This window comes from Thermobia domestica, chromosome 12 (genome assembly GCF_964235325.1).
Source record: "Thermobia domestica chromosome 12, izTheDome1.hap1.1, whole genome shotgun sequence".
NCBI classification, from domain to species: domain Eukaryota; kingdom Metazoa; phylum Arthropoda; class Insecta; order Zygentoma; family Lepismatidae; genus Thermobia; species Thermobia domestica.
This window is the reverse complement of record NC_137465.1, coordinates 1,520,511-1,533,380: the sequence shown is the minus strand read 5'-3', so window position 1 is coordinate 1,533,380 and position 12,870 is coordinate 1,520,511. Positions and strand designations below refer to the sequence as shown.

Below are 12,870 nucleotides of genomic sequence, written 5' to 3'. Positions count from 1 at the left end.
ACCGCTTTTAGTCATCTGTTGCCGGTTTTGCTTTAAAAAAATAAATACTAAAACTGGAAGTAGTAGTAAATTTTAACAACTTCCGGTTTTGATAGTGAAGATGGTGATGGTGACGCGGAATTGATTGTTGTTATCTATTACTGTTTTTTTTTTCTATGGTGATAAACGTTGAAACCACAAACGGTTAATTTGAACAAATTCCGGTTTGAATATAGGGTTAACTGAGGAGATGCAACCTATTATTGGTACGATGAATCGGTTGGAAGAAACCGCTTCTCGATATCTTTTACCATATTTGATCTGACGGCTGTCAACAGTCGGACGGACATAGCACTTCTATAAATCTTCCGACAGCTAGGGTTTGGAAGTCTTAAGTTCTGTCGTTATTGACTGTAATTGAACTAAACTTGAAATATAATGCAATCAAGAATCTAATTGAATAACTCTTGTGAAGTGATAATTCAAATAATTGATTGGTGTTCATAGTGTTTATATAACTATTTACTTTAAAGTTATTGATTTTTTAAGGTTTTAAAAATATCTTTCCATTTTTATTTCAGGTAACAATACGAGCTTCTTCTTTTGTTCAACTCTTCGATTGAAAGTATAACGATTGTAAGTACAAATAATTGTAAGGAGGGATATTAACAAACTTCAAAGCATCCTTGTACGATTTGTGACTACAAAATCTTTCTTCTGGCGCAATTAGTTAATTAAAACCTATCCGTATATTTGTTGAAGGTGCTTTCAGATTTTATTTCATTAGAATCACGCTACTGGCTTTATAAAATTATAATGTTAATATGTGTGTACGTCCGTTAATCCACACGATAACTCTTGAAAGAAAGTGAGTTATTGAAATCTGTTTTGTGCAATAGACAACTAGAGCGATTTTCTAGGCCGACTTCATTAGTGGAGTCAATCCGTTAATATCTTAACGGGTAACTGTGACTCTGGTAGTCGTTATCCATGTTGTATTCATTCATAAATGTACGTCTTGCCTAACGTTAATATTGTAAGGATCCCCACATCATAATATGAGCACATGTTTATGGGCGACACGTGATAACGTTTACAAACAAGCAGGTCATACACTGAACAGGAAGATACGAAGATCAACACGATGATAACCGAAAGACGCCGAGCCACCTGAAGAGGGTTTATAAAAGAGGAACTACAGAGGAAGGGAGCATCAGTTTACCACTGATCGCCTACCCACAATACTGCCGTGTCGTGACAAAACTCTGTAACTTTGGCGGAGAAGTTTTGCGAAAATGAGCCGCAAAGTTTTCATCAGAAAATGTGATCTGTATCGTGTAGAACCAGTGTAACTAGGCAATAATGGTCAACCAATCAATTTTCACCAAATTTAATCTTACAACATGCATTTACGTAACATTACATGTAACCACGTGTTTCCAAAGTCAAGATACACTGGTTCTACACGATACAGATCACATTTTCTGATGAAAACTTTACGGCTCTTTTTCGCAAAACTGCTCCGCCAAAGTTACAGCGTTTTGTCACGACACGGCAGAACAGCTCTGGAGGTTGTACTGGACTAGGGGGCTCTACCTACCCTATCATCCCTTTAGGCTGCTCTGAAGCGAAGGGGATTCCTCAACACAAACTGTACCTCACAAGGCTGCCATGAGCCGAGGAGGTTTCCTAGGACCGTAACCTAATGTCGCTACAAGACACCCCGGTGGCTGCCATGAGCCAAGAGGTTCTCGTATGAAACGTATTTTCCTTCAACAACCTTAGTCATAAAGGAGATTCTGATATATTGACTTCGTAAAAACAGACTACTTTGTACTTTGATAAATAAATTGGTGAAGGGTTAGATTCCCGGTCCATTATTTATTTATTTATTTATTATTTATTTATTAGGATTACAATCCTACAATAGCCTTATTAACATAATATTTTAATACGATACCATTATTCTAAAATAAAATAAGCAAGCTACAGAAACAATATTATTGTCTCGTTATTGACTCTACCTACACAATATATTGTAATACTCAGACCTCAAAACGAGAAATAGTTACGGGTTGCATAATAACCTAGTGAAAATAATTAAATTATTATTATAAACTAAAGCCCATTCATTTTTAAACGTGATTTGAGGGCCGTGGTGGCTCAGTGGTAGAGCGTTCACCTCTGGTGCTTGGGATCCCGGGTTCGATCCCAGCCCCCACTAAGTGAACTTTGTGGTGGACAAACACCGTGTGCGTGGGTTTTCTCGGGGTTCTCCTGTTTCCTCCCACCTTCTTCATTCCACCATTTCATTCATTAATTATCAGTCTCCTTTAGCCTAACCGGCATAAGCGTGGGACGTAAAACTCAAAGATTTCATTTCATTTTTTTAAAAAAACGTGATTTGCTGTTTCCAGCACAGATTATTTTATTTCCAACTCTTGCAGCAATCCAATGGATGAGGAATTTGGTGAAATGGGTCGTGATTGAAATGAAAATGTCAGAAGCGTGATCATGATATTTCTTCGTATGTACAGAGTTCATGAAAGTGTGGGCGTCCCTCTCTTAGCCCATGGACTATTATGGGCGTACCTTATTTGCCTCTGATGCCCCATTTAGGTTAGGGAGAAACAATTTACATTAATGATTCACAATTAATGATGTTTTTATTTGGCGTGAGCAGCAAAAAGTGTTTACCAAAGTATATTGTGTCAGCTTCTGATCAAAGGGTCTTTCCTAGTAAGATAGTGAAATCGGTCCTTCATCCAGATAGGGTCTTTATTAACCCAAAATGTTAGTTTCACCTAAAATCATTCCAAAAGAAGTTTCAACCTCTCACCAAATTATCATACCGTACATGCTCAAAATTTAATATATTTTTCAAAATTCTGATGGGGTGGTGGTCTAAATAATTTGGAAGTTCCACAGATTGTAGATACTATGTAGTGTAAGTGTGAACATTAAAAAAAAAAGACGATGCGTATTTTCTTTCATTTTTTGCGTGTTGGAAATTACAAAAAAATGTTAAAAAAAATTAAGGGGTACACCGCTGATTTTTTTTTTTTTTTTGTTCAGAATGTTGTAATACCCTTGGGTACAACATATATTTTTCAGGATTTGAAACTGGTAGCAACATTGTCAAAAAAATGTTTCTCAGTTTTTTAAAACCATTTTGGGAATCTCAATATCAATACTCTGAATCCAACTTAATATTCAGAAAAGAATACCTACTTTGAAATGCTCCTTGTGGCATCTTGTGGGTACCGAACTCGTTTTGAAAGTTTTTCCCAACTTTGCCTGTTATTTCTTATAATGCTTTTTTTTTTTTTTTTTTTTTTTTTTTTTTTTACAAAAGATCGATTTGAAATCTATTTTATACACAATTTCAGTTCTGTTTTTCCAATTCATAATTTTTTTACACCTACATAGTACGAGTATCTACAATCTGTGAAACTTTCAAAACGTTTGGACCATCCCTACCAGAATTTTAATATAATACAATTTGAGCATGTATGATACAATAATTCGGTAAGGGCTGGGGGTCAAAACTTTTTCGGAGACGGTTTTAGGTCAAAACTAACATTTTGGGTCAATAACGACCCAGTTTGGATTAAGGAATAATTTGACTATCTTACTAAGAAAGACCCTTTGATTGTTTTGAAAGATTATCAATTGAGTTTAACGTCCCTTTCAGCAGCGAGGCTATATGAGACGGGACCTACTGATTAACGTGGAAACAGAACCACATGAGCTCTCGCCGGAAATCGAACCCAAGTCTTCCACGCCAAAGGCGAGATTATCAATTGAATCACACTTTGAAGCAAGATAAGTTTCCCGTTTACCCATGCTTCCACTCCCAATGTTAATTTATGATTACTTATAATTTAGCGATTTCTTCTGCCCATATTACCTTAAAGAACCAGCCACTAATTGATCAAAAAGTGGATTTTTTTTGTAGTTCATAACTCTCATCTACCTATCAAAATTGGTCGCTACACGAACTGTTTTGATCATAAACTGAAATGATCTCAAATCACACGGAATCGATAAGCATGGCATTTGCTAGTTTAAAAAAGAAATTGATATAAAGTTGAACAAGCGATTTCAATGAAGTTAATAGTAATTATTTTCAAAGAAAGATAAGAAAATTCCAAACATTAGGAGATAAAAAGTTAGCTAATATTATGTATATTTTGGTAATTTTGTAAATTCATCTGTTGCATTTTCTCTGTGCTAATATTTTCAGACTACTTTGTTTGTGTTAGTGTGTAGAAATTCAGCATATTGCTCATATTTCTTTCAAAATAATATCATTTGAAGTTACTTTCTGGGGTTTATATTAAAATACTTTGCGTAGAATATAATTTCCAATATGGCAATAATATGGTCAGTGTTCTGAGGGTGGGAGGAAGAATACAGTAGTGTAACGTAATGAACGTGGTTAGGGGGTTAACTGTGTGGTATGATGCTCTGGGTCGTTAAAAGAAGTGGGGCATGCGAATGAAAAGTTGCTCTGTTTCTCTCATTGAGCTACGCACACAGGTCCATGGCTGGAGTGCATAGCGGGGATTCCCTCTGCTCTCCGTGTGGTATTGATCGAGCTCCCCAGCAGGTGGACTCATTGTCCTTGAGAGAGGGATTCCCGAGCGCAGCGTCGCTTCGATCCACTTACCTACTACCTACATGTTACATATTCGAGTGACGGTGCCAGGTAAAAGCACCCCCTGGACTCAACTCCCAGAAGACTTGTTTAAAAAATATATATCCACTGGATGTGTTTTTCTCCCATTGTTTCTCTCGTTGAAGTTCACAAAGAACAGGGCAAATAAAGAAGTATTTACATGTGAAGCGGAGGTTAATTACAATGAAATGTGTCACACGAAAGTTCCAACTGTAGACGGTTAATTCCTTACATTTCGTTATTTTCGGGGAACCAGTCAGTGGTAGGTATCAACCGCTCTATTAAAACTTTTATCTTCCCTGATACATGGAAATCTTTATAAGTTTTCACATTTATTATTAGATTGGTATCAGACAATTATTAATTTTAGACCTGTATCAGTTTTATGCGCTTTTGCGAAAGTATTTGAACAGATATTATATAAACAGATCATTGATAATGTTAAACCAGCAAGTTCAACCTAGCAACATGGCTTTCTTACTCGCAAATCAACAACAACTAACTGACTTTATAGTGAACTCGTTAGATGAAGGATGCCAAGTTTACATAGGCTAATATACATTGGCTTCGAGAAGGTTTTTGACAGAGTAAGTTATAAAATACTATTAAACAAACTAAATAATTATTATTTTTCTTCTGCACTCACCAAATTCTTTTCAACATATCTAAGTGAACGTAACAACAGAGTTGTCTATAAAGAATGTACGTAAATCAAACAAGTGTTTTTTTTTTTTTTTTTTTTTGGTATTATCAGGTGTCCCACAAGGCTCCACTCTAAACCATTTATTATTTCTATAGTATATCAACGATCTTCCAGACCTCATATCCAATAATGAAAAATTATTATTTGCTGATTATTGCAAAATATACGCCAAGATAAATTCCGTGCATGATTGTCTTGATTGACAACACGACTTGTAAAGTATTGAGAACTGGTGTTCAGTAAATAACCTTGGAATAAACATAAAAAATGTACCGTACCGTATTATCGTTCAGTAGAAATAAAAATACCCTTATATATGATTATAAGCTTAGTAATACTCTATAAGCAGATCTAATACAGTTAAAGATCTAGGTGTTACATCTGACCCGAAATGAACGTTCATTAAACTTAGAAAATGTTATCCATGATGCTCTTAAATTATTAGGATTCATAATTAGAAGTAGTAAGGACTTCAGAAATATTACAGCATCATTTGAGTTTTTCTTCAACCGACTCAATGGCTCATAGCTTCTGTTCAACAAGCTAACGCTTAAAATTTTCTGTTTCTTGTATTTTTGCTTGAAGTATTCATTGCAAGTTTCATTCATGAATAAGTACGTTCGTTTCTGGTATTCTTAATAAATTGGTCCATCTACAAATTTGGATATGAGGAACGGGTGATATGCACTTGTTTTATAAGTACGTCCGGATTTAAACTTACCAGACGGTGGCAAATGGCAACTATAAACGAGATACAAGACAATACCTTAGAAATAGATACACTTTTCTGGACAAGATACAGGGTTAGCATAAATTATTCATTTGTTTTGAAAAGGTTACATTTTCAAAAGTATTACACGTGCACACATGAAACATATGTGAAAAGAGCCATAAACTTACTAAATTTGTATTGGGTGGTAGCGAGTCCATTATCTTTCCGATCGGGTGTCGCAGTATGAGGTTAGTACCTGTCGAAAATAGAGGGAAAGCAAGAAAAAGGACGTCAAATGTCGTTTGGACGTGTGTCGCGTCACCAAAGGGGCACATATCGGTGAACATGTGTAGAGGGTGTATAAAGTTGGTGAGTTTATGGTTCTTTCTTTTCATATACCGGTATCTTTTATGTGCGTACCTGTAATACTTTTAAAAATATACTTGAATCATTTATGCTATAGCAGGGCCAACAAGAGATGATGTCTGAAGTTTCTTGCCACATGCGGAGGACAAATGCAGCCCCTACTTCGGTGCTAGCCAGAGATGGAGTGGGTCAGTGGGTCGTGGGTCAACAGCATGTGACCCACTGTGACCCACCACCCACCATGAACCAGTGACCCATCACCCACCGTGACCCACTGACTCAGTATGATCTACCGACTCACTCTGCTCACTGCCGTATCTTCTGAAGACTGGTAAATTTGTCTTCGTTTTACTTTCAAGACCTTCATTTCCCTTCCTTTTCCATTTGTTTCTGTCTACTTACCTGAGGTGAGTATATCTAACCAAGTGAAAAAAGAACTTCAGGCACTTTTGGATATTGATATTTTTGATTGTAATAATAGCAATAGGACTTATACTACTACTTGGCTTTCGAGACCTGTAAGTTTTTAGAGCTAACTACTGGAAAAAATACATTTTTGAATCACTGTAATATATAAATTACTAGCAGCGTTCACCCCGCTTCGCTGCGGTCACCCCGGAACGCAATAAACTTTGTTACTTAGATAATTTTTACTTTTTCGCTTTCAAGTGATATGATAAAAACCATAGAAGATTGCAGTAAATGTTAACATTATATCGCCTGTCATTTATGTTAACCCGCCCCGCTTCGCTGCGGTCACCCCGGAACGCAATAAACTTTGTTACTTAGATAATTTTTACTTTTTCGCTTTCAATTGATATGATAAAAACCATAGAAGATTGCATTAATGTTAACATTATAGCGCCTGTCATTTATGTTAACCCGCCGAGTGACACGGTCATGCGGGTTGCATATAAATACGTTTATTTTTATACCTATGATGAACTAACAAAGGATTTGTACGTTATGGACACTTGAATGGTCAATTATCTCAAGACACTGGTAATTAAAAATTAAAGTGATATGATAAAAACCATCTAGGGTCCAAATCCTAATAACCCCCCAAAAATGAAAGAAATTGGTTCAGCCGTATTAGCGTGATGAGCTAACAAAGGATTTGTGCGTTCTCTTTTATATAATAGACTAGCAGCGTTCACCCCGCTTCGCTGCGGTCACCCCGGAACGCAATAAACTTTGTTACTTAGATAATTTTTACTTTTTCGCTTTCAAATTGCAGTAAATGTTAAAATTATAGCGCCTGTCATTTATGTTAACCCGCCGAGTCACATGGTCATGCGGGTTGCATATAAATACGTTTATTTTTACCTATGATGAACTAATAACAAAGGATTTGTACGTATGGACACTTGAATGGTCAATTATCTCAAGACACTGGTAATTAAAAATTAAAGTGATATGATAAAAACCATCTAGGGTCCAAATCCTAATAACCCCCCAAAAATGAAAGAAATTGGTTCAGCCGTATTAGCGTGATGAGTTCACAAAGGATTTGTGCGTTCTCTTTTATATATATAGATTATATAAAAAATTGAATGTAACTATGTGTGCCTGATCATCACGGTCAAATTGCAAAGTCAAATGAAATTACTTTTGGTATATAGTTAGGCCTTAATCCAAACTGGGATGTTATATTGCTTTCATTATAATGCATAATATCCTAAGGAGGTAGTGAGGATCCGAATTTTTGAGAAAAAAATGAGTATCTCGCACGGCGTTAAACTTACGGAGCTGAAATTCAGTGTATTAACTCTTTATTGAAAATAAATCCTAGCATTTTTTAAAATTCTTCTTTATGGGGGGGGGGGGCACTTTCAATATATGGAAAATTTGTAATGAGTTGGTTTGTAAAAATGATGGAAAACGATCGATGTTATTTAAGGGAAAAAAATCAAACAAAAAATACAGTGCTTGGCTTCATATATCCATTGCTTTCTACTATAATAATTGCTGAAGCTTATGTTTATTATATGGAGCGTTTACACCACAGGGTAATCAACCCATAAAGTTGTGAGAAAAATAGGCATAAAATTTATACTGTAAGCTTAATTACACGGAAATTTTAAGTTTGGGTTGTACGCATACTGAAAAGTTTTACACTTTTTCCCCCTTTACGTTGGTCTACTTACCTTGATTTGGAACTTTCAAACTTCATCCTTTTTTCCACTCAAAAGTATCGATAATTCAACATTATGATAATTTAATTGAAATTCATCGTAATTTGGCACATGGCAAACAGCAGTGTGGTAATTGAAGGGGAAGAAGGGAAATTCCCATTCACCTCTGAACACTTTGCAGGAACCTCGTTCCCTTTCGCTTTCTAGACGGGGTAGGGAACTTGGTAATGGCATCAAACCTTCATGTGTAATTACAAAAATTAAATTTATAAACAAATAAGAAATCATCAGTTTATTAGGTTTTAATTGATAATTTATTCACAAGATTCCCTATCGAAGGTGTGGTAGATGAAGTTTCTGTTCTCCATAAATCGACATTGCCAACTGACATGGTCGATATGGAAAAGATGTTGTATGGTGATAGAGAGAGATACTTCTTGCTGAGTATTTCAAAACTCACTAAGAAAAATCGTTATCAGACTTAAACTAACAAGCAGATTGTCAATGAGGAGTTGCAGAAATCGGGTAGAAGTATTATCAATTTCCATGACAGAGTGCGAACGGGGATTTCCCCTTATGAATTTAGATGACTGATATTAGAAATAGACTAAGTGCTCAAACATTGTCTAAATTATTGTTCATCAATGTTAATGGCCCACCGCTAGACAAGCTCGAAACAGACGAGCTAGTTATTTCTTGGCTGAAGGATGGACATCATTCCGCTGCGGATGATTTACCACGAAAAAGTTACTAAGAGGAAATAAACCCGATTTCAGGTTTGTTTTAAGGTGGAAAATTATGAGTTATGGAAAATGTATACTTGTGGCTTATAATGGCTTATTTGTGTTATTCAACTTTGTATCTAATTTTTAGTAAGTCTCTTCTTTGCTTTAGGTAAACTACTTTGAATAAATATTCATAATAATTGCAATTATGCATATTTGTAACTTAAATTTAACGTGGGGTCTTACTGATTACACAAATTACAATTATGAGCATACTTTATGGAGATGCTGTCACATAGGGTACCCGAGCACCTGTATACACTATGAAAAACTGATTTTTCAAGTCTTTTGTGAGAAAAATACTGTGAACTGAGAAACCATAACCTTTTCCATATTGTACAGGGGTATTTTCCTGAGAATAGAAGTTTCTTTTGGAATGCGTTCAGTAATTAACACTTGCAAGAATACTCTCTTAGTACAAGTATATTTTAGGCACACACTAATTTCCCCCCACCTCGAACTGTTTCAGTTTCCTTACTGATAACACTTTACCATTTTATATCGTAAAGGTCAGATCCACCCCGTGGTTGGCTAGCAGTGCTAGCCAACCACGGCTACTCTGTCTTCCACCATTAATTTCATTGCCATTATAGATGCACCGAAAACAGCCTGTCATTTTAGTAATAGCAACGCTTTTGCAAACTGTTAGAGATCTTCTCTTGCTGGCTCCTCTATACTTCTGTAGAACTTTCATTAAATCTTTTTGAGACGAGACAACCTCAAATCTTGTATCTTGGACAACTCGAACCCTGTTGGTAGCTCTCTGTGTCTGTCAACTGATCGTGGCAGCTGCAGAAGATACATTTGTTAGGAATAGTTGTAAACTACATTCTCCTTTCGTAAGCATTTTTTTTACAATTAAAAGGGAAACCAATTTCTTTTATTGCGAGAGCACTTTCTAATTGATACAACAAATTCTCTTCTTTGAAATCAGTTCACTGGAGGCATCGTACATTCTGTTGACGAGTCATCAAAACCAAATTAACTCAAAAGAACGGAAAGAAAGAAGTAACTGTGAGCTGAACATAACGGCATCGACTCCGCCCTTGAAAACAGGTTGTCCAGGCGATCCAATACGGGTTGGTTAGCAGAAGACATCTGGGTGAACTAGTTACGTGTCGTGCTTGTCACTTCTCAACAACTACAGCGCAGGTTATTATTTTGTTTTTCAATTCTATAAAAGAGCCAGCAATTACTGTGTTATTACTTGCCACTTCTAAAAATGATGTTAATTATATCTTATATTAGACGCTCCTGCACTTAAAATGTATTGTAATCAAGCAACCTTTCGCCAGCGATTGTCAGCTGTCTTTGTCTCTGAAGTTATTGTGGCAACGTGCATTCAAGAGGTGTCGTCCCACTTGCGACATTCCTATTAGCGACAGGAACTGTTAACTGTCCTATGAGCGACCGATTCGATCTGTCAACTGCTCTATGAGTCACCGATTCGTTCATACTAAGATAATGGAAGAAGACAAGGTTCTCTCTTCTTTAACTTGTTTCATGTAAATGCGATTTAGAACCTAAAAAATGTACTATGAAAAATGTCGCTCTACCTGAATTTAATACGTGAGACTACTCTCATTACACTAACAATATTTTCTACGTTTTTTCCTAAATGTTTTTGAATTACTTTCTATGAATACACTGACAATATCAAGGGGAAAACTAACTAAATATTTAGAGTAGCTCCGCCTTTGTCTATGATTCTAATATAATTAAAAATTTCATGTTAAAATGATGCGGAGCATAAGTTTAGATTGAATATGTTTATGGCATAAGAAAAAAATCAGAAAGAGGTAGGGGCGCCCGAAGAAAATTTTCTAGGGAGGGGCATCTTCATGGTTGCTGTACCATGTCTTGTATATCTGGTATTTAATATACGTGGTTTGCTATATTACGTATACATTTTCGTGATCCCTGCCTTCCCATCGGGCGCCCAAGGAAAGAGGGTGTTCACCACTTGAGGATATCAAAGAAATCTAAAAAAAAAAAAAAAAAAGTATTCGAAGAAATTATTACACAAGTTACAAATCTCTCGCATGACTTAACAGTTCGTCTAGTTATAAGGGATTACTCGTATTTCAGATTGCTATACGACAAGCTTTTATGTATAAGTCAAAACAAGGAAGGAAGGCAAATTAAGCAATTAGTTTACGTTTTAGTAGCTTACAATAGGGAGGAAGGTAGTTTAAAGAGTTTGTTTACCTTTTGGATTGTTTAGAGTGAACTGCATTGTAATTGGTGAGATTGGTTGAGAATAGCCAATCAGATGTAAAGGATCTCAAAAGCTGTCTTTTATCATTGACTTTTTTTTTTCATTTTATTCAGTGTCTTTGGAAGTCTAAAAAAGTAGATAGTTGGCGAAACTGTTACACGTTTAAGTTTTTCAAATTAAAATATATTACTGTGCTTAGTGAGTAATTAGATTTGAACAGAAACAGAGCTTTTGAAGAAAGGGGATATTACAACTGGATTTTCAATAATTACATAGGAATATACTTTTCATGGAAATGCCCCTGTTGTCTCGCTAAGTTATTTGATATGTTTTATGTCAAATCTAACTCAAAATTAAAATAAGTTTTATTTGCACTCACTGTAGAGGGAAAATATACAGATGAACTGTATTACTGGCACGTATATTTTTCGTAGCAAGGTTGTTCGGGCGCTAATAACGCCAGAGGCAAACATATTTCACGAGAGGGAATCATATCATCTTCTATCATCTCAATGTAAATGAATCGGTCGCTCATAGGACAGATAACAGTTCCTGTCGCTAATAGGACTGTCGCTTCTGGGGCTAATTCCATTCAAGATTTCTATCAAAATCACCGTCACCGGGGAATATCCTCTGAGGACAAATGAAAGTTCCGGCGTTAATTTCAATGTCTGCATCTGATAACTTCCATCACCTATTATACGGATGTCATTTCATTTAAAAAGTCAACATGAACATCCAAATTCTAATATGCACTAAGTGAGGTCTTCGTCTTCTGCGGGCTCCTTTTCGTTTATCAAAACAGTGGCTATTTCAGAGGTTTCCCCCTGCCATAATAATAATAATAATAATAATAATAATAATAATAATATAATAAAAACTTTTGCGGCGCGAGAAAGTATGTCGTTTATACTAGCTAATTTATCAGTTTTTATTTTATTGCCAGGGGGCGCGGTGGCTCAGTGGTAGAGCGTTCACCTCTGGTGCTTGGGGTCCCGGGTTCGATCCCAGCCCCCGCCAAGTGAACTTTGTGGTGGACAAACACCGTGCTCGTGGGTTTTCTCGGGGTTCTCCCGTTTCCTCCCACTTTCTTCATTCCACCATTTCACTCATCTCTCATCATCACCGTCTCCTTTAGCCTAACCGGCATAACCGTGGGACGTAAAACTCAAAGATTTCATTTCATTTCATTTTATTGCCATAAATTACGTTGGGAAACATGTTTGTGTCTATATATAGGAAAAGACAATATTAATCTAGTACATTGTATTTATTGTTATTTATTTGTCTT

General features: G+C 36.0%; 1 protein-coding gene across 3 annotated transcripts in view; it reads left to right on the top strand.

The window, feature by feature from the left end:
* LOC145666292 (uncharacterized) overlaps positions 1 to 12,870 on the top strand; it is a 326,989-nt gene that overhangs the window by 98,571 nt on the left and 215,548 nt on the right. The window contains exon 2 of one of the 3 annotated variants that reach the window (XM_081733367.1): positions 561 to 617. The exons of the other annotated variants lie outside the window; for them this stretch is intronic. Coding sequence (XP_081589493.1) covers positions 561 to 602 — 42 coding nt within the window. The 3' untranslated portion in view covers positions 603 to 617. Of the gene's footprint in view, positions 1 to 560; positions 618 to 12,870 lie in introns of those variants that run through there. 3 annotated transcript variants of the gene reach the window in all.